This window comes from Pararge aegeria (assembly GCF_905163445.1).
Source record: "Pararge aegeria chromosome W unlocalized genomic scaffold, ilParAegt1.1 SUPER_W_unloc_4, whole genome shotgun sequence".
Classification (NCBI taxonomy): domain Eukaryota; kingdom Metazoa; phylum Arthropoda; class Insecta; order Lepidoptera; family Nymphalidae; genus Pararge; species Pararge aegeria.
Window position 1 is genome coordinate 111546 of NW_024396990.1, and position 21157 is coordinate 132702.

Consider the following 21157-nt stretch of genomic DNA (forward strand, 5'->3'; position numbering starts at 1 on the left):
ACATAATCCCATTGCTATAGAAATTTTGGGGTTTCTGAAATCAAAAAACCGCGACAAGTAGTTTTGGCAGTCCTCTCGTGATGTTAACCTGACACTGCCTAAAGAATTCTGAAGAGACCGAAACAGGTGGAAATCTGAAGGTGTAAGGTCAGGACTATACAGCGGATGCATTACCACCTCCCAGCCAAACTATCTTAATTTTAGCTGAGTGGCTAAAGATGTGTTAGGTCTAGCGTTATCATGATGAAAAACCACACCTCTTCTGTTGATTAATTCCGGCCGCTTTCTCTAAACTTCTTGCTTTAATCTCATCAGTTGTTCGCAGTAGAATTCAGAATTGATGATCCTGCCTGGTGGTAACAGCTTATAATGAATAATGCCCTTCCAATCCTACTACTACACACACAGCGTCACCTTGTTGCGAGTTAACCCGGGTTTCGCCACAGTCTGTGAAGCCTGATCGGCCTTTGACCGTGACCTTTTTCGCACTTTCTTGTCGTACATGATCCACTTCTCATCACCAGTTCAAAAATGGTTCGGTCATGATCCACTTCTTATCAGCTCCGTCAAAAATGGTTTTGTGGTCAATTCCCAGTTCTTCAGCTACATTGTACCTACTGATTTGCCCATCTTGGTCCACTTTTTCAAAAATGGCATCCATTATATCCGTCATAGGGCTCCTCCTAACCAGAGCGAGGTGCATCTTTGACATCAAAATTTCCGGATTGAAAACGCTAAACCCAAATTTTTTTCGCGGCTTGCGTTGCATTTTTACCTTTTTTGTAGTAAAATTTTAAAAGGTAAAAAGGAATTTCTTCATTAGATTCACTCATCTTCACACATTTTCCTAATTTGATACCAAAACCAGCCAGATACAAATAGTATAGCCAAAGAGATTTTATTACATGTTCATACATACTATAATGCGAAAAGACTTTTTCCCCAACCTATTAGATTTATTAGCTATAAATTTCATAAATAGTTCATAAATAATCGCTTAAATAAGCTTAAGTTATAAAATAAACACTGAAACAAGTATGTACATTGAACAATTTTTAATATTATTTTCTCTTCGTTACAGATTTGACTCTGTGTTTGTGAACGCGTGTGCTGAGTGGACTAATGAAGAGTTCGGTGGTTTAAACATACCCGCCGGTCGGGTCGCGTACGTGCACGGTTCGGTCGATCCGTGGCATGCGCTATGTATGACTACTACGCAGGACAACTACACGCCCGCTATCTTCTTTGAAGGTATATATAATATACTAATTATTAACTACTTTTAACTTATTCTTCCTAAGTGGCTTCCGCATTACTGGGTAGGGTAGGTTATTTCTTCTTTCATAGTTCTAACCGACTTCAAATAAAGGAAGAGGTTATCAATGCATTTTTTTTTTTTTTTTTACTTAGATTTAAGAATACACTATAATATCAACCAATGGATTTCAGAAGCTTTCTACTTCTCCTTAAAAACATTTAACATGAGATTGTACTTTCGCTCTATCTACATTTTCTTTAATACCTATACTTATAATTGAAATGTTCTGACCAAAATTAATTTTAATGAATATGTTGGATTTGATTGATTATTAATGTTGGCGTTGGTGCGTAATAGTTACGCGGATTTGCCTTTAACTGAAGAAAAATAAGTGTTTACAAACTCGACGTAGATATTCTAAGACTCGTAATCTGTCTAGATTTAAGAATTAAGGGGGATGGGAGAGATGGGGGTAATAGGTCAGGGTCTAAAGGGGTTACCATCCGTTTGACACGGGAGGACGGGGAGACCAGGCAATTTCAATGTGAACATGCTCGGATGTGGTTTATTACAGTTTAAAAGACTTTTACTTTTAACCAGTTTACTGGGGAGTCTTGAGTACATTATTATGATATTTTCATTTATTTATTTGATGGGGAAAGACTTTTTACCCTTAGCACATTTGCACGCTCGCAGTCGTAGTCGATTTCGCGTATCGAAACAAAACTTTCGGTCTTAGTAAAACTTCTTACTGCAATCGTTTTAGTGTCGCAAATCCTGTATTGATTTTTATCCACTTACAAACGTTCCTTTTAGATCTACTGTCTAGGCTGTTGAAGTGTTTATAGGCTTTAAAACAGGGTTTGGATATACATTCAATTTAACTGAAGTATACTGCTACAATACTCGAAAGCAACTGTACCAGCGACGCTGTACTGTATTGCCAGTGAACAAACTTTTACTAAGGGTAGAAACTGTTACTTCCTAAAGTTGTATAATTTTAAACACTAACTCTTTTGATCACATTGTCCGTGCAGTCCTGGCTAGGAATAAGACTGCTCCAGATCTTTCCGTGGTGATGGATGGAAAAGGATGATCACTTGTGATGATGGAGCGACTAAACTGGAGAGCTCTACAGATATTCATGTAAACAGCATAAATAACTTTGATAAAACCTTAAACAATGTTTTTTACGTTCCGTAGTTGTCTGCAAAATTTGTTTTCTGTTATTAAATTATGTGAAAGAGGCATGGTTGTGATCATGAATGTAGATGGGTGTTTTGTCCATGACAGTTGTAGTATATATGGGCGCAAATCGCCACCTGTCGGCAATAATTGGCGACTATTGATATTTACGTTTTAGTTTATCGTTAAAGTGAATATTTTATTATAAAAATATCTGAAATATATCGGATTTAAATTCAAATAGTTATTTGTAAACATGAAACCGCTACTTATTAGGGCCTGATATTTAATAGACACTGTTTTGACTGTTTGAATGTTTTAAAGATGTTTGATGTTCCATTTATTGTTAAACTACTTTATTTACTGTGAAAATGTTCAAATTAATATCTTATAGAATTAATATCATTATTCTGTATCAAACTTTATTATTTTATGCAATAAGTCTTTCTTTAATTCATTTTAAATCTGGCCTGCAGCGCCATCTTTAGACTGACTAATGTTTGTTGCAATTAAATGAACAAATCTCTGTATTATATAAATGATTAATCATTTTAAGTAATTTAAATTGATTAAACATTTATTATAAATATTAAGGAATATTTTAAGAATTATTTTGCAGTACCTAATTTTATTTGTTTGTTTCAAAAGAAGTTGTATTTGCTATATCCGTTTTAGCCATTGTAAGGAAACTATAAAAGCGTTTAATTTATGTAAATCGTCTCTGTTCTATACTAGCAATTGTGCGAAAATAAACTACGTGATATTTTGTGAGTTATTTTATTATAATGGACACCGAGCGTGAAAACCCTGGCGTATCGCCGACAGCAGCGGTGGGATCACAGCCCCAAAACTCTTCAGGGCCTCCAGATGCTACAACTTTCAGTATGGAACAAGTGATGGGTCTCCTAACCTCCATAACAAGAACTGCTGCAACAAGCGCTGCGAGAGCGACGTTATCTACAGAGACTGCACCTTTACGGCGGCACCATGACTTTTATCTACCGCCGTTCAACCCTGATGAGAGATCGCATGACATCAGGGACTGGTGTGCTAATGTGGACGAAACCATTAGGAAGTTAAATATTTCGCCCCATGAAGCTCGAATGAAGGCCATCTTACAATTGAGAGGACGAGCAAAGACCTGGGCCGACACCTGGTCACTGCATTCAACCACGTGGGAACAAGTGAAGGAAGAGCTAACTCATACGTTTGGCAATGAGTTCCGGTACGCGGATGACGTGCAGAAATGGCGCAGCTACACTTCAGACCAAGCGAGCAGCTACGCTGAATATGCTACAACGGCTTGGACTCTCTTCAGGAGGGTTCGACCAGAAGCTACCGACGCCGACGTAGTGGATGCACTGATCACAGGTATTTATCCTGAATTTATTCGTTCTGAGTTGTTGAGAAATACCCCCAATTCACTTCCCAAATTAGTATCGATACTAAAAACATTTCGAAAGCGTAAAATTGAAAATAGAGAGAATAAATATAATGACGTCAAAAAACCACGTGTCACGGTACCTTCAAAGGATCAAGTCATATGTTTTAATTGCAATAAGCCGGGTCATTTCTCACGAGACTGCAAAAATCCATCTAAAAATAACCCTGTTTTGTCACAATCAAATAATAATTCTAATTCCCGTGGTAGTTTTAATAACGCTAAGGTTATTGAGTGTGAATACTGTCATCGTAAGGGCCACTTAGAGAAAAATTGTTACCGCCGTCAAAATGACGGAACGTAATGCCCCAAATAAAACAATTAATTATTGTTCATCTATTAAACATGCCACTTTTAATGTAATTATTGGAAACACAAATTATAACTGTCTTTTCGATATTGGAGCTGATTGTTCATTAATTCGGGAGAAAATAGCTGGCTCCGTTGCTGGAAAGCGTAAGCAAGTTGACGTGAAGTTTATCGGTATTGGGGGTCAAACAATTATTTCAAAACAAAGCATTAAAACTATAGTTCAAATTGATAATGTTCGCTAAGAGCTCGAGTTTTATGTAGTAGGTGATAATGAAACTCAATTTGACATTCTAATAGGTTTTAATCTTCTAAATATACCCGGCCTTAGCGTTACCCTTAGCGAGGACAGTATATCAATTAATCGCGAGTTCTTTATCAATGTTTAAATTTAACATCTTCTTTTGAATTAGATACCGACCTTACTAACGATACACAAATTAAAGAAATCTATCGTATTATCAATGAGTTCAAGGATAATTTCACATCTGGAAATCGCGTCTCACAAGTAACCACCGGGGAGCTAAAAATTAGATTAAAAAATCCCGATAAGATCGTGCAACGCCGACCATATCGTTTGTCCCCTTTAGAACGTGAGAAGGTCAGAGATATTATTAAAGACCTAAAAGAAAATGGCATAATAAGAGATAGCTCGTCTCCGTTCAGCAGCCCTATATTATTAGTTAAGAAAAAGGACGGTACGGACCGACTTTGCGTTGATTTCAGAGAGTTAAATTCAAATACCGTTAGAGACAATTATCCTTTACCCCTTATAGCGGACCAAATTGATAGATTAGGCAAAGCTCGATATTATAGTTGTTTAGACATGGCCTCTGGTTTCCACGGTATTCCTATAGCGGAAGACTCTATCGAGAAAACTGCATTTGTAACCCCGGATGGACAGTTTGAATATCTTCGAATGCCATTCGGTCTATGTAATGCTCCGTCTGTATACCAACGCGCCATAAATGCCGCCTTAGGTGATTATAGAGATAATATTGCTTTAGTTTATGTTGACGATATTCTGGTTGTATCTGAATCCGTGCAACAGGGTTTGATAAATTTGAATCTTATTTTGACTAGATTAACTCAGGCTGGATTTTCTCTAAATATTGCCAAATGTTCTTTTCTTAAAACTAAAATTGAATATCTTGGTAACATTATTGAAAATGGCACTGTTAGGCCAAGCCCAAGGAAAGTTCAGGCTCTTACTGACTCTTCAACGCCTAAAAATATAAAAGAAGTAAGGCAATTTAACGGCTTAGCAGGTTATTTTCGAAAATTTGTACCCAATTTCTCTAAAATCATGGCAACTCTATACAACCTAACTAAAGCTAATGTTTCTTTTAATTGGACTGACCGACATGAAATTGCTCGACGAGAAATAATTAACATACTCACATCTTCCCCAGTTTTAATTATATTTGATCCAAATTTGCCAACTGAGCTACATACAGATGCCAGTTCAATTGGTTATGGCGCCGTTCTGATTCAGAGACAAGATAGGAATCCTTTAGTAGTAGCTTATTTTAGTATGAGAACTTCAGATACACAGAGTAAATACCACTCCTACGAACTAGAGACTCTTGCAGTGGTAAAGGCTATTAAACATTTTCGCCATTTCCTTCATGGCCGGTCATTTAAACTAGTCACAGACTGCAATTCATTAAAAGCTTCGAGTCACAAACGAGACCTAACCCCCAGAGTGCATAGATGGTGGGCCTTCTTGCAAAATTTTTAATTTGAAATTGAATAACGTAAGGGCGATAAACTTTCTCATGCTAATTTTTTTAGTCTTAATCCAATTAAAAATTCTAATGGACGTCAATTAAAGCGGTGTTTAGAATTTAATAAATCAAGACCCCTAATTTGGTCCATTAATACCACTACACTTGATCATAACTAGCTCCTTGTAGAACAAAAACGCGATTCAACTCTATCTAGTATTGTAGAGCAATTGAAAGATGATTCGATTCCCAAGAATATCGCAGACACTTACGTTATACTTCAGGATAAATTATTGAGACGTAAAGTACAGATTAATAACAAGACACATAAGTTAATTATAGTTCCACGTAATTATAGATAGAATCTTATATCCCATTATCATGATAATCTTCAACATTTCGGTTGGGAAAAGATCCTTGAAAAATTGCGAGAGCAGTACTGGTTCCCTAATATGACCAGATTAATTAGAAAATTTGTAGAAAATTGCGTAGAGTTAGAAAAGGAGTATCTGGTGCTAGACAGGTTACTTTACATCCCATTGACAAAATAGCTGTTCCTTTCCATACCGTTCATGCAGATATAACTGGAAGAATGAACGGAAAACGTAGTGAACCTGAATATGCTTTTGTATTTATTGACGGCTTTACTAAATATGTCCATATGATTTATACAAATGATCGTACTAGTGAAACTGCTATCAAATGATTTCAAAATCTGATTACAATAGTTGGCTCTCCATCGCGATTAATTACTGACCAAGATAAAAGTATGACTTCAACAGAGTTTAAAAACTTCTGTCAACGATATGGGATTCAACACCACGTAGTAGCAAAGGGAGCTAGTAGGGCCAATGGTCAGGTTGAACGATTAATGAAAGTTATAAAGGATAACATGTCTGTTATAGAACTAAGTAGGCCATGGCACACAGCTTTACAAGAATTACAATTAGCTATTAACTGCACAGTATCAAAAAGTACAGGTAAAAGTCCCATGGAATTATTATTAGGAAAAAGATGTTACCCACCTGCCATTAAAATATTGCAAATTGACGATGACATACTAACAGACAACTTAGAGGAAGTTAGATCGATTGCTAAAAAACGGATGGACGAGCGGTCCCTTAGCGATAAAACTCGTTTTGATAAAGGTAAAGCCACAATCCGTCCATTTAAAGTCGGTGACTTCGTCTTAATGCGGCGCCATGAACGACACACTACTAAGTTAGGCTCAAAATTTTAAGGTCCGATGGAAATTTTTAGAAATATTACCAAATGATCGATATAGGCATGTTAACCTTCGTGGTTGTTCAGAAAAGATTGCAAATCACGATGCCTTACGTCCCGCTCCCATAGCTCAATCAGACCCTTTCAATGATTCTGACAACTCAGACGAATTGACCGTATGGGCGGAGGAATCAGTGGAGACCGAAGGTGCGTCCACTTCCTTTTCGGACAAAGTTAGTTCTACATGATAACATAAGAGTGAATTGATATGGTTTATAATTTAATTTTGTAATTATTAATGTGTTAATAATTGATATGATTTAAGATTGTAATTATTAATGTGTGTGCGTGAAACTTATTTTTCCTATCCAATATCCTTCCTTAAACGCTGGCTGGCCACCATGCGTATCCTTTTAAACCTGGTCTTGTTGGCTAGATCCCAGGATGGGTGATGCCTTATGTGTTGGCTAGATCCCAGGATGGGTGATGCCTTGTGTGTTGGCTAGATCCCAGGATGGGTGATGCCTTGTGTGTTGGCTAGATCCCAGGATGGGTGATGCCTTGTGTGTTGGCTAGATCCCAGGATGGGTGATGCCTTGTGTGTTGGCTAGATCCCATGATGGGTGATGCCTTGTGTGTTGGCTAGATCTCAGTATGGGTGAGGCTTTTGAAATTATGTCATAAAAACAGCGCAAGGGACGCGCTGGAGTCAGTATGGCCGTATGGGCGCAAATCGCCACCTGTCGGCAATAATTGGCGACTATTGATATTTACGTTTTAGTTTATCGTTAAAGTGAATATTTTATTATAAAAATATCTGAAATATATCGGATTTAAATTCAAATAGTTATTTGTAAACATGAAACCGCTACTTATTAGGGCCTGATATTTAATAGACACTGTTTTGACTGTTTGAATGTTTTAAAGATGTTTGATGTTCCATTTATTGTTAAACTACTTTATTTACTGTGAAAATGTTCAAATTAATATCTTATAGAATTAATATCATTATTCTGTATCAAACTTTATTATTTTATGCAATAAGTCTTTCTTTAATTCATTTTAAATCTGGCCTGCAGCGCCATCTTTAGACTGACTAATGTTTGTTGCAATTAAATGAACAAATCTCTGTATTATATAAATGATTAATCATTTTAAGTAATTTAAATTGATTAAACATTTATTATAAATATTAAGGAATATTTTAAGAATTATTTTGCAGTACCTAATTTTATTTGTTTGTTTCAAAAGAAGTTGTATTTGCTATATCCGTTTTAGCCATTGTAAGGAAACTATAAAAGCGTTTAATTTATGTAAATCGTCTCTGTTCTATACTAGCAATTGTGCGAAAATAAACTACGTGATATTTTGTGAGTTATTTTATTATAATGGACACCGAGCGTGAAAACCCTGGCGTATCGCCGACATATACAACACCAGCCTGTTATATCTGCTAATCTATGTGGGTGTATATAGAATGCAGTAGCGTGCATTGAGGCTATGTACAGGGTATGCAGATGATATAAAATGAAGAATTAATGAAAATGAAAATTAAATAAACATTTGCATATACTTTACATACCCTCTATGCACGTCACTGATAGAATGAATGTTTTGTTTTGCAAAAGAGCAATCGATGACTGTCCTACATCAAGCGCAGGAAGTCAATATTGCAAAGTTAGTTAAGTCTAATAATACTTAACATGAATACTGATTTATGGCATAGACGGTTAGGGTATCATTGTCTTAAAGGTATGTTCATTTCAGGATGACAAAGAAGATTTCAACAAGTTTGCGCCTGCCTAGAAGGAAAGCCTGTGGCCCGGGCTCCGAAAAGATGTTGGCCGACCCTTGGAACTCATCCATAGTGACGTGTGGAGCCCTATGAGAGACTCCAGCTGTGGAAATGCAAGGTACTTACTCGCCCTTACTACTAATAATTTTTCTCTTCAAAACTTTAGATATTTATTCAAGAAAATGTGTGAAGTGTAAGATTGCTTTATCAAATAATTATTACGTAAGTGCGTAACATATAAAATGCCTGCGTTTTGATAACATTGGTTTTGATTTTGAATTACCATAGGGGCAGTGTTAAGTGTTTCCTAGAGAAGAAGGGAACAGCTCACCAGCTTACCTTACCGCATTGTACTCAGCAGATGTATTTGAATACCAGAAGCAACACTGAGGAAGTGTGGTCCCGACACACTATTTGTAAAGGAAACCTTTGTTTTTGGATGCATTGCCTATTCATTAATCCCGCAGTCTAGTCTACATAATAAATTGAACGCTAAGAGAAAGTTGTGCATTTTTGTCGGTTATTCAGCGTTACCGATTTATAGAACCATTAAATAAATCCAAGGAAGGTTATTCTGTATAGTAAAAAGCACATTCCTAATGTACTTTTTATTGAAAATAAATGTGCTGACATTGATGAATATCGTAATTCTCGTCTTATATAATATAAATAAATCACATGATTTTTATATGAATTAACAGATGGTGAGTCTGGCGATGACTGCTGCAACAACAGTGAGGTAGAGCAGGCCTCTACTGATGCCGAGTCTTCTGCTGAGGAAAGGCGGAAGAGAGAAAAAACGACGCGAGACGTCGGCGGCGCTATAGTTGGAGGGGAAGTGGCGACTAGTACAGAGGAGTCTGTCAGCTGCCGATCCATGCGCAGTACACGTGGTACACCGCCGACGAAATATGGCGATTATAAAATAGGTATGTAGACCAGAATTTTTGAGAAGCCACAAACATATGTGTAGGCAATAAAGTTATCAAACTCCTCTGGTGGCAAAAAGCTATGAATGTAGAGTATCTGTCACTTTTGGAGAAAAAAGTTTGGAATTCAGTTGATCCACCTGCTGATAGTAATGTTATAAAGTTAGTTTAAGTGGACATACAAATTGAAATGTGATATAGGGAGAAATTTGCGGAAAAGTGGGTTGCGGGAATAATAGTCTTTTCGCAAACTAGTATCTATGTAGAACGTTGTAATAAAATCTAAATACTACCTCTTTTTCTAGAAGTACTATCATCATTAAAAAGTTTTTGGAATTTATTTTCTTCCTTTGCATAAATTAGGCATAGGTAGGTAGGGACATAATCCCATTGCTATAGAAATTTTGGGGTTTCTGAAATCAAAAAACCGCGACAAGTAGTTTTGGCAGTCCTCTCGTGATGTTAACCTGACACTGCCTAAAGAATTCTGAAGAGACCGAAACAGGTGGAAATCTGAAGGTGTAAGGTCAGGACTATACAGCGGATGCATTACCACCTCCCAGCCAAACTATCTTAATTTTAGCTGAGTGGCTAAAGATGTGTTAGGTCTAGCGTTATCATGATGAAAAACCACACCTCTTCTGTTGATTAATTCCGGCCGCTTTCTCTAAACTTCTTGCTTTAATCTCATCAGTTGTTCGCAGTAGAATTCAGAATTGATGATCCTGCCTGGTGGTAACAGCTTATAATGAATAATGCCCTTCCAATCCTACTACTACACACACAGCGTCACCTTGTTGCGAGTTAACCCGGGTTTCGCCACAGTCTGTGAAGCCTGATCGGCCTTTGACCGTGACCTTTTTCGCACTTTCTTGTCGTACATGATCCACTTCTCATCACCAGTTCAAAAATGGTTCGGTCATGATCCACTTCTTATCAGCTCCGTCAAAAATGGTTTTGTGGTCAATTCCCAGTTCTTCAGCTACATTGTACCTACTGATTTGCCCATCTTGGTCCACTTTTTCAAAAATGGCATCCATTATATCCGTCATAGGGCTCCTCCTAACCAGAGCGAGGTGCATCTTTGACATCAAAATTTCCGGATTGAAAACGCTAAACCCAAATTTTTTTCGCGGCTTGCGTTGCATTTTTACCTTTTTTGTAGTAAAATTTTAAAAGGTAAAAAGGAATTTCTTCATTAGATTCACTCATCTTCACACATTTTCCTAATTTGATACCAAAACCAGCCAGATACAAATAGTATAGCCAAAGAGATTTTATTACATGTTCATACATACTATAATGCGAAAAGACTTTTTCCCCAACCTATTAGATTTATTAGCTATAAATTTCATAAATAGTTCATAAATAATCGCTTAAATAAGCTTAAGTTATAAAATAAACACTGAAACAAGTATGTACATTGAACAATTTTTAATATTATTTTCTCTTCGTTACAGATTTGACTCTGTGTTTGTGAACGCGTGTGCTGAGTGGACTAATGAAGAGTTCGGTGGTTTAAACATACCCGCCGGTCGGGTCGCGTACGTGCACGGTTCGGTCGATCCGTGGCATGCGCTATGTATGACTACTACGCAGGACAACTACACGCCCGCTATCTTCTTTGAAGGTATATATAATATACTAATTATTAACTACTTTTAACTTATTCTTCCTAAGTGGCTTCCGCATTACTGGGTAGGGTAGGTTATTTCTTCTTTCATAGTTCTAACCGACTTCAAATAAAGGAAGAGGTTATCAATGCATTTTTTTTTTTTTTTTTTACTTAGATTTAAGAATACACTATAATATCAACCAATGGATTTCAGAAGCTTTCTACTTCTCCTTAAAAACATTTAACATGAGATTGTACTTTCGCTCTATCTACATTTTCTTTAATACCTATACTTATAATTGAAATGTTCTGACCAAAATTAATTTTAATGAATATGTTGGATTTGATTGATTATTAATGTTGGCGTTGGTGCGTAATAGTTACGCGGATTTGCCTTTAACTGAAGAAAAATAAGTGTTTACAAACTCGACGTGGATATTCTAAGACTCGTAATCTGTCTAGATTTAAGAATTAAGGGGGATGGGAGAGATGGGGGTAATAGGTCAGGGTCTAAAGGGGTTACCAGGCAATTTCAACGTGAACATGCTCGGATGTGGTTTATTACAGTTTAAAAGACTTTTACTTTTAACCAGTTTACTGGGGAGTCTTGAGTACATTATTATGATATTTTCATTTATTTATTTGATGGGGAAAGACTTTTTACCCTTAGCACATTTGCACGCTCGCAGTCGTAGTCGATTTCGCGTATCGAAACAAAACTTCTTACTGCAATCGTTTTAGTGTCGCAAATCCTGTATTGATTTTTATCCACTTACAAACGTTCCTTTTAGATCTACTGTCTAGGCTGTTGAAGTGTTTATAGGCTTTAAAACAGGGTTTGGATATACATTCAATTTAACTGAAGTATACTGCTACAATACTCGAAAGCAACTGTACCAGCGACGCTGTACTGTATTGCCAGTGAACAAACTTTTACTAAGGGTAGAAACTGTTACTTCCTAAAGTTGTATAATTTTAAACACTAACTCTTTTGATCACATTGTCCGTGCAGTCCTGGCTAGGAATAAGACTGCTCCAGATCTTTCCGTGGTGATGGATGGAAAAGGATGATCACTTGTGATGATGGAGCGACTAAACTGGAGAGCTCTACAGATATTCATGTAAACAGCATAAATAACTTTGATAAAACCTTAAACAATGTTTTTTACGTTCCGTAGTTGTCTGCAAAATTTGTTTTCTGTTATTAAATTATGTGAAAGAGGCATGGTTGTGATCATGAATGTAGATGGGTGTTTTGTCCATGACAGTTGTAGTATACAACACCAGCCTGTTATATCTGCTAATCTATGTGGGTGTATATAGAATGCAGTAGCGTGCATTGAGGCTATGTACAGGGTATGCAGATGATATAAAATGAAGAATTAATGAAAATGAAAATTAAATAAACATTTGCATATACTTTACATACCCTCTATGCACGTCACTGATAGAATGAATGTTTTGTTTTGCAAAAGAGCAATCGATGACTGTCCTACATCAAGCGCAGGAAGTCAATATTGCAAAGTTAGTTAAGTCTAATAATACTTAACATGAATACTGATTTATGGCATAGACGGTTAGGGTATCATTGTCTTAAAGGTATGTTCATTTCAGGATGACAAAGAAGATTTCAACAAGTTTGCGCCTGCCTGGAAGGAAAGCCTGTGGCCCGGGCTCCGAAAAGATCTACGAAACGTATTGGCCGACCCTTGGAACTCATCCATAGTGACGTGTGGAGCCCTATGAGAGACTCCAGCTGTGGAAATGCAAGGTACTTACTCGCCCTTACTACTAATAATTTTTCTCTTCAAAACTTTAGATATTTATTCAAGAAAATGTGTGAAGTGTAAGATTGCTTTATCAAATAATTATTACGTAAGTGCGTAACATATAAAATGCCTGCGTTTTGATAACATTGGTTTTGATTTTGAATTACCATAGGGGCAGTGTTAAGTGTTTCCTAGAGAAGAAGGGAACAGCTCACCAGCTTACCTTACCGCATTGTACTCAGCAGATGTATTTGAATACCAGAAGCAACACTGAGGAAGTGTGGTCCCGACACACTATTTGTAAAGGAAACCTTTGTTTTTGGATGCATTGCCTATTCATTAATCCCGCAGTCTAGTCTACATAATAAATTGAACGCTAAGAGAAAGTTGTGCATTTTTGTCGGTTATTCAGCGTTACCGATTTATAGAACCATTAAATAAATCCAAGGAAGGTTATTCTGTATAGTAAAAAGCACATTCCTAATGTACTTTTTATTGAAAATAAATGTGCTGACATTGATGAATATCGTAATTCTCGTCTTATATAATATAAATAAATCACATGATTTTTATATGAATTAACAGATGGTGAGTCTGGCGATGACTGCTGCAACAACAGTGAGGTAGAGCAGGCCTCTACTGATGCCGAGTCTTCTGCTGAGGAAAGGCGGAAGAGAGAAAAAACGACGCGAGACGTCGGCGGCGCTATAGTTGGAGGGGAAGTGGCGACTAGTACAGAGGAGTCTGTCAGCTGCCGATCCATGCGCAGTACACGTGGTACACCGCCGACGAAATATGGCGATTATAAAATAGAAGAAGAAGAAGAAGAAAAAGTCTTTATTGCACATACAAATATAAAATCAGGTTAACAAAAAAATAAAAAATAAAAACTATACATATGCACAAAGGCGGTCTTATCGCTTGGAGCGATCTCCTCCAGACAACCTTTGGTTGAAGAAACATATGAGAGAAAACGGGATAGTGCAATAATTAAATTGTGCTAATTATAACATTACATACTAATACTACATATATATAGTAAAACATATATTTATATATTTGTATATAAATATCAATATATATATATATATATATATCAATATATAAACTTAAATACATATTACTATTTAAACATACACATAAAATACATAGATATTTTGCTACATACTAGACAGGAAATAGTCTTTTAACCGTGATTTAAAGATGTTTAATGATTTGGACTGTCTTATGTCCCTTGGCAGCTCATTCCATAAATTAACCACCTTTACCGTAAAAGAATTGCCATACGCCAATGAACGACTAGCAGGAACGTGTAACAAGCTGTCGTTATTAGCTCGCAGATTTAAGTGAACATTGCTACCAAGAAAGGTGAATCGCTCTTTCAAATATGGTGGAGTTTGTGGATAATATAAAATGGAGTAAAGGAGAGAAAGAGCGTGTAAGTTTCTACGAGAACGAATTGGTAGCCACATCAATTGAGCACGATACTGAGACACATGATCAAATTTACGTATGCCGAAAATGAACCGTATACACAAGTTTTGCAGCCTCTCAAGTTTGTTTAGCATGGTCTCAGATAAATCCAAATAGCAGACATCTGCATAATCCAAAATAGGCAGTAATAATGTATTAGCTAAACGAATTTTAGTCTTAATAGGTAAAAAGTTTTTCCACCGCCCCAAACACCGAACAGCACCAAAAATTTTGCGACTCATTTGAGAAACGTGTGGTACCCAAGACATAGTATTATCTATAATGAGTCCAAGATTCCTGACCGAAGTACTAATCGGAATAGCCGTACCATCAAAGAGAACTGGCGGTAAACTATTATACAATATGGAAGAAAGGAAATAACTACTGCCTATAATAGTTACTTGAGATTTATCTGCATTTACCCGAAGACCAAAGGATCGACACCAAGCCGTTATATTATTCAAATCAGTATTGAGAGATTCAATCGCATATGCAAGATCATCAATGGTCGCCGAAACATAAATCTGCAAGTCATCAGCGTATAAATGATAGGACGAAGATATAACAGAGGAAATCGAATTTATATAGATAGAAAAAAGAAGAGGAGAGAGAACACCGCCTTGAGGCACTCCAGAAGTAAGAGAAATGAAGGAAGATAATTTATGATCCAACCGTACACACTGTTGTCGATTACGTACATATCCCTGAAACCAGTTGACAACAAGTGGTGACAAATTTATCATCCTCAAGACAGCCAAAAGCAAGTCAAAATCGACAGTGTTAAATGCGTTACTAAAATCTAAGAGAGCTATAACTGTAAGGAGTTTATTGTCAACAGCGTACCGAATATCATCACATACCTTAATTAAGGTCGTAGCTGTGCTATGCCCACGCCGAAATCCTGACTGTAATGGGCTTAAGACCTCATACCTTGTTAAGTAGAGGCTAAGTTGTTGATGAACAACACGCTCAAGAACCTTAGACAAAAAGGGAAGAATGGAGATAGGTCGATAGTTTGAAGGAGTTAAAGGGTTGAGAACTTTAGGTATTGGTATGATATAAGCTTTACACCATGCACTGGGAAACGAAGCAGAAGTAAGAGAAAAGTTAAGTATATGACATAGTATTGGCAGAATGTAATCAAGTGCAGCAATTAACATTTTCCTACTTATGCCATCACAACCAATTGCATCCGATTTAATAGCAAAAATATGACTCTTTATCTCAGCTGCGGTAGCGGTGCGAAACTGGAATTCAGGGGCCCCATGTACAGGCAAAGATCTTAGATGGTTAAGTGTACTTTGCTTAATTAACGAATCAAATGAGAATGTAGTGGCAAAATGCTTATTAAGACCATCCAAATCAGTGGCATGCGAGACGTGTTGGCGTTGACGGCCAACACCAAGAGAGGCTAGAAATTGCCATGTTTTACCGGTGTTCTTTTGGTCCACAGAGGAGTGAATATATTTGCGCTGAGCATCTCGACAAAGTCTACTACATTGATTCCGAAGTTTTTTATACTTAATAAGGTTAGCGGCGGATGGGTTTAACTTATATTTACCCTTAGCTGCATTGCGTTTGGACATAAGTGCTTTGATATCATTAGTCAGCCATGGTGCAGGAAGATGCTTAATTTTAATAGGTCGTAGTGGAGCATGTATATCGTAAAGGCCGATCAAAATAGAGTTAAAAATATTAAGTTTGTCATCTATTGAATTAGCAGCAAAGACAGTCTCCCAATCAATGTCACTAAGATCTTCCATAAATTTATCATTGTCAAAGTTTCGAAAGCTGCGTCGCATAACTATAGTTGGCTTTGCTTTAGGAGGACGAATTTTAAAAGACAAGTAGACCAAGTCATGATAGGAGAAAGCCTCTGCAGGTAGCTGTCCATGACTGTCAACAAGATTCAGCGAAGATACCATCATCAGATCCAATTGAGAAGGCATACAGTTCGGAAAGAAATGAGTTGCATGCGTGGGTAGTAACATAAGATTGGAACTGTTAATAATATTCATTAAATTTTTAGAACGGTGGTCGTTTTTTATAAGGCACGTGTTAAAGTCACCCATAATAATGGTATGATCAACTGTGGATGAGTATTGTTCGAGTAAAGATTCAAATGTTCCAAAATAATTAATATGAAGTGAAGGACAGTAAAAGACACCAAGAAGAAGTTTATTCTGACCACTCTGAACCTCAATAAATAAGTGTTCAGACGATTCAGAATACGTTGATGGAGACTTAGTTAAAATACGGAAGGGGATGTGACTCCGTAAATAAATTGCAACACCTCCGCCACCTTTACCCGTTCTGTCGTTTCTAATGAGATGGAAGCCAGGCAAACAGTAGGACGTGGAAGGGAGACAAGGTTTAAGAAACGTCTCCGACACAAGAATTGCATGAATGCTTTTTGTATCAAAAGAAGTCAGAAAATCGGAATAGTGCGAAGGAATGCTCTGTGCATTAATATGTACAACATTAAAATTTTTAGAATATGGTGAAAATGTACTATCAAGCGCAGAGTTAAGCGGTATAACTGTACTATGGAAGCTGTCATTGGACGAAGACGAGCCTGTACAATAAACATCTTCAATATCTGAATTAGTTTCGCTGCAATTGCTATTAAATGAAGTCATTATATAATAAGTAGCAATAATTAGCAATTAAATATATATATATATATATATATATATAAATGTAAATAAATAAATATAGTCAATAAGTTACGATAAAATTATATTCACTATTATATTTAAACTATTTATCAATGTAGCAATATTCTTCTTCGTACCAGCAAGTCCTGTAGAAAATCACTTCAAATGTACAATACATATCCAATAAATACAAGGAAAACAGTTAAACATTGTAAAAATAAAAATAATAATAAAAAAAAAGAAAAACAAGTTAGACTTGTAAAACAACTCTAAAGAAAAATTAAAAAAAAAAAAAAAAAAACTCCCTTAAAATCATATCTCTAACTTGAACGTTGAGATTTAGGTACCTAGGCAGCTAAATAAAGGTCCAGTATGAAATCCTGTAATCTGCGCAGGCCCAAACTAATAAACAAACAAACCAAAATAATAATTATTTACAAAATTTGATAAATAACAAATATCACAATTTTAAAAGCCAAACTCAGTACACAATATACATAACTAATAATTGTATACGTATAAAAAAAAAAAAAAAACAAAATATTTGGGAATTTCTCAAAGAGGATATAAACATTAAAAACTGGTAATATTGACTTCACGCTTACAAAGCTTGTCTATGGTCGAAAAATGACAAGTGACATTAATGATCTAATGACAACTACAATTGACAATTCGAAAAGTTAATAAATGTTTGTCTCTTTCAAATAAATCACTTGTGGGTATTTTAGTTATTAGCATAGGATTACGTTTATCAATAACACCAAAGTAAAAATCTAAAAATCATCATCACACAAGTTTTAGCTAAACTATACATACAACATATTAGGACAAAATTAAAAATTTAAAAGGGAATTGTACAGTAAAAGAATGTCCAGGCATTACTTCCTAACAGCTCTCCTAGCTTTCTCTGCCTGTGGCCTTGTGCTCCTCGGCGCAGGAACTGCAGAATTTGAGTGCACAACACTAGAGTGACCAGCCACAGCACTTGCTTGATCCGCAGTGGCAGAAGTGGTAGGCATCGAGACATTATCTAGTTTTGATATGATCACTTTGACATCTGCAACTGTGAAGACCCTATGACGTTTACCATCAGAACCAAGAACTATAATGGTTCCATCCCTTGTCCAACATTGAGAAACACCAAACTTTTGCCTTGCAGCCTGAAATGCATCGTGTCGCTCCTTTGTCAAGAACTCAGATATAGTGACCCCGGTGCCTTTTAACCGAGTTTTCAAGGACCAGACTTCATTTCTAACTGATAAGTCACTGAATTTTATCAATATGGCCCGAGCCTTGCCATCCTTAGGCTGACCCAAGCGCTTACAATAACTGAGCTTGGATACTGTGAGTTCTGGCAGGCCAAGATGACTGGACAATACTTTCATAACTGCAGAGGACACATTTTCTTTCTGCACCTCGGACACACCGTGAACCAACAGCATTTTCCTTCTACTCCGTGTCTCCATTATGTCATACTGTTTTGACAGTACCTGGACTTGTAGTTGCAGACTCTCAAGCGATGTCAGAACAAACACTCTAAATGCAGCAAACTGTGCAGCAACATTTGAAGATGGACTTGTGGCAGGAATTGATGTCTGAATTATTCGTTGAAAGTCAGCCATACGCGCATTAAAGTGTTCTGTTAGTGCAGAAATTGAGTGTTCAATAGAATGTAGATTATCCATGTTGTTGTTATAAATTAAAAGATTAAGTATTATGTATTTAATGGTTTGGATTACTTGCTGGTATGTAGAAGATTCACTATTAAAACATTTCACAGTTTAAAATGCATTTAATTATATTTTAAATATATTTAAACTCAAGAGCACTTCAAAAACACATGTGACGTTTTAAGCACCTACCCGCGAAAAATAGGTATGTAGACCAGAATTTTTGAGAAGCCACAAACATATGTGTAGGCAATAAAGTTATCAAACTCCTCTGGTGGCAAAAAGCTATGAATGTAGAGTATCTGTCACTTTTGGAGAAAAAAGTTTGGAATTCAGTTGATCCACCTGCTGATAGTAATGTTATAAAGTTAGTTTAAGTGGACATACAAATTGAAATGTGATATAGGGAGAAATTTGCGGAAAAGTGGGTTGCGGGAATAATAGTCTTTTCGCAAACTAGTATCTATGTAGAACGTTGTAATAAAATCTAAATACTACCTCTTTTTCTAGAAGTACTATCATCATTAAAAAGTTTTTGGAATTTATTTTCTTCCTTTGCATAAATTAGGCATAGGTAGGTAGGGACATAATCCCATTGCTATAGAAATTTTGGGGTTTCTGAAATCAAAAAACCGCGACAAGTAGTTTTGGCAGTCCTCTCGTGATGTTAACCTGACACTGCCTAAAGAATTCTGAAGAGACCGAAACAGGTGGAAATCTGAAGGTGTAAGGTCAGGACTATACAGCGGATGCATTACCACCTCCCAGCCAAACTATCTTAATTTTAGCTGAGTGGCTAAAGATGTGTTAGGTCTAGCGTTATCATGATGAAAAACCACACCTCTTCTGTTGATTAATTCCGGCCGCTTTCTCTAAACTTCTTGCTTTAATCTCATCAGTTGTTCGCAGTAGAATTCAGAATTGATGATCCTGCCTGGTGGTAACAGCTTATAATGAATAATGCCCTTCCAATCCTACTACTACACACACAGCGTCACCTTGTTGCGAGTTAACCCGGGTTTCGCCACAGTCTGTGAAGCCTGATCGGCCTTTGACCGTGACCTTTTTCGCACTTTCTTGTCGTACATGATCCACTTCTCATCACCAGTTCAAAAATGGTTCGGTCATGATCCACTTCTTATCAGCTCCGTCAAAAATGGTTTTGTGGTCAATTCCCAGTTCTTCAGCTACATTGTACCTACTGATTTGCCCATCTTGGTCCACTTTTTCAAAAATGGCATCCATTATATCCGTCATAGGGCTCCTCCTAACCAGAGCGAGGTGCATCTTTGACATCAAAATTTCCGGATTGAAAACGCTAAACCCAAATTTTTTTCGCGGCTTGCGTTGCATTTTTACCTTTTTTGTAGTAAAATTTTAAAAGGTAAAAAGGAATTTCTTCATTAGATTCACTCATCTTCACACATTTTCCTAATTTGATACCAAAACCAGCCAGATACAAATAGTATAGCCAAAGAGATTTTATTACATGTTCATACATACTATAATGCGAAAAGACTTTTTCCCCAACCTATTAGATTTATTAGCTATAAATTTCATAAATAGTTCATAAATAATCGCTTAAATAAGCTTAAGTTATAAAATAAACACTGAAACAAGTATGTACATTGAACAATTTTTAATATTATTTTCTCTTCGTTACAGATTTGACTCTGTGTTTGTGAACGCGTGTGCTGAGTGGACTAATGAAGAGTTCGGTGGTTTAAACATACCCGCCGGTCGGGTCGCGTACGTGCACGGTTCGGTCGATCCGTGGCATGCGCTATGTATGACTACTACGCAGGACAACTACACGCCCGCTATCTTCTTTGAAGGTATATATAATATACTAATTATTAACTACTTTTAACTTATTCTTCCTAAGTGGCTTCCGCATTACTGGGTAGGGTAGGTTATTTCTTCTTTCATAGTTCTAACCGACTTCAAATAAAGGAAGAGGTTATCAATGCATTTTTTTTTTTTTTTTTTACTTAGATTTAAGAATACACTATAATATCAACCAATGGATTTCAGAAGCTTTCTACTTCTCCTTAAAAACATTTAACATGAGATTGTACTTTCGCTCTATCTACATTTTCTTTAAT

General features: G+C 36.5%; 2 protein-coding genes across 2 annotated transcripts; one reads left to right on the top strand and one right to left on the bottom strand.

Moving 5' to 3' along the window:
- The first annotated feature begins 3228 nt into the window (after positions 1-3228).
- On the top strand, positions 3229-17311 carry LOC120636835. The gene is made up of 5 exons (XM_039908397.1): positions 3229-3814; positions 4607-5245; positions 6826-7068; positions 7232-7351; positions 17220-17311. Exons 1-5 carry the CDS (start codon positions 3229-3231, stop codon positions 17309-17311), a joined length of 1680 nt encoding a protein of 559 aa, XP_039764331.1.
- Positions 17312-18234: 923 nt separating this feature from the next.
- LOC120636844 lies at positions 18235-19067 on the bottom strand. Its single transcript, XM_039908406.1, has one exon. It carries the CDS (start codon positions 19065-19067, stop codon positions 18261-18263), a length of 807 nt encoding a protein of 268 aa, XP_039764340.1. The 3' UTR covers positions 18235-18260.
- Between the last annotated feature and the right edge of the window lie 2090 nt (positions 19068-21157).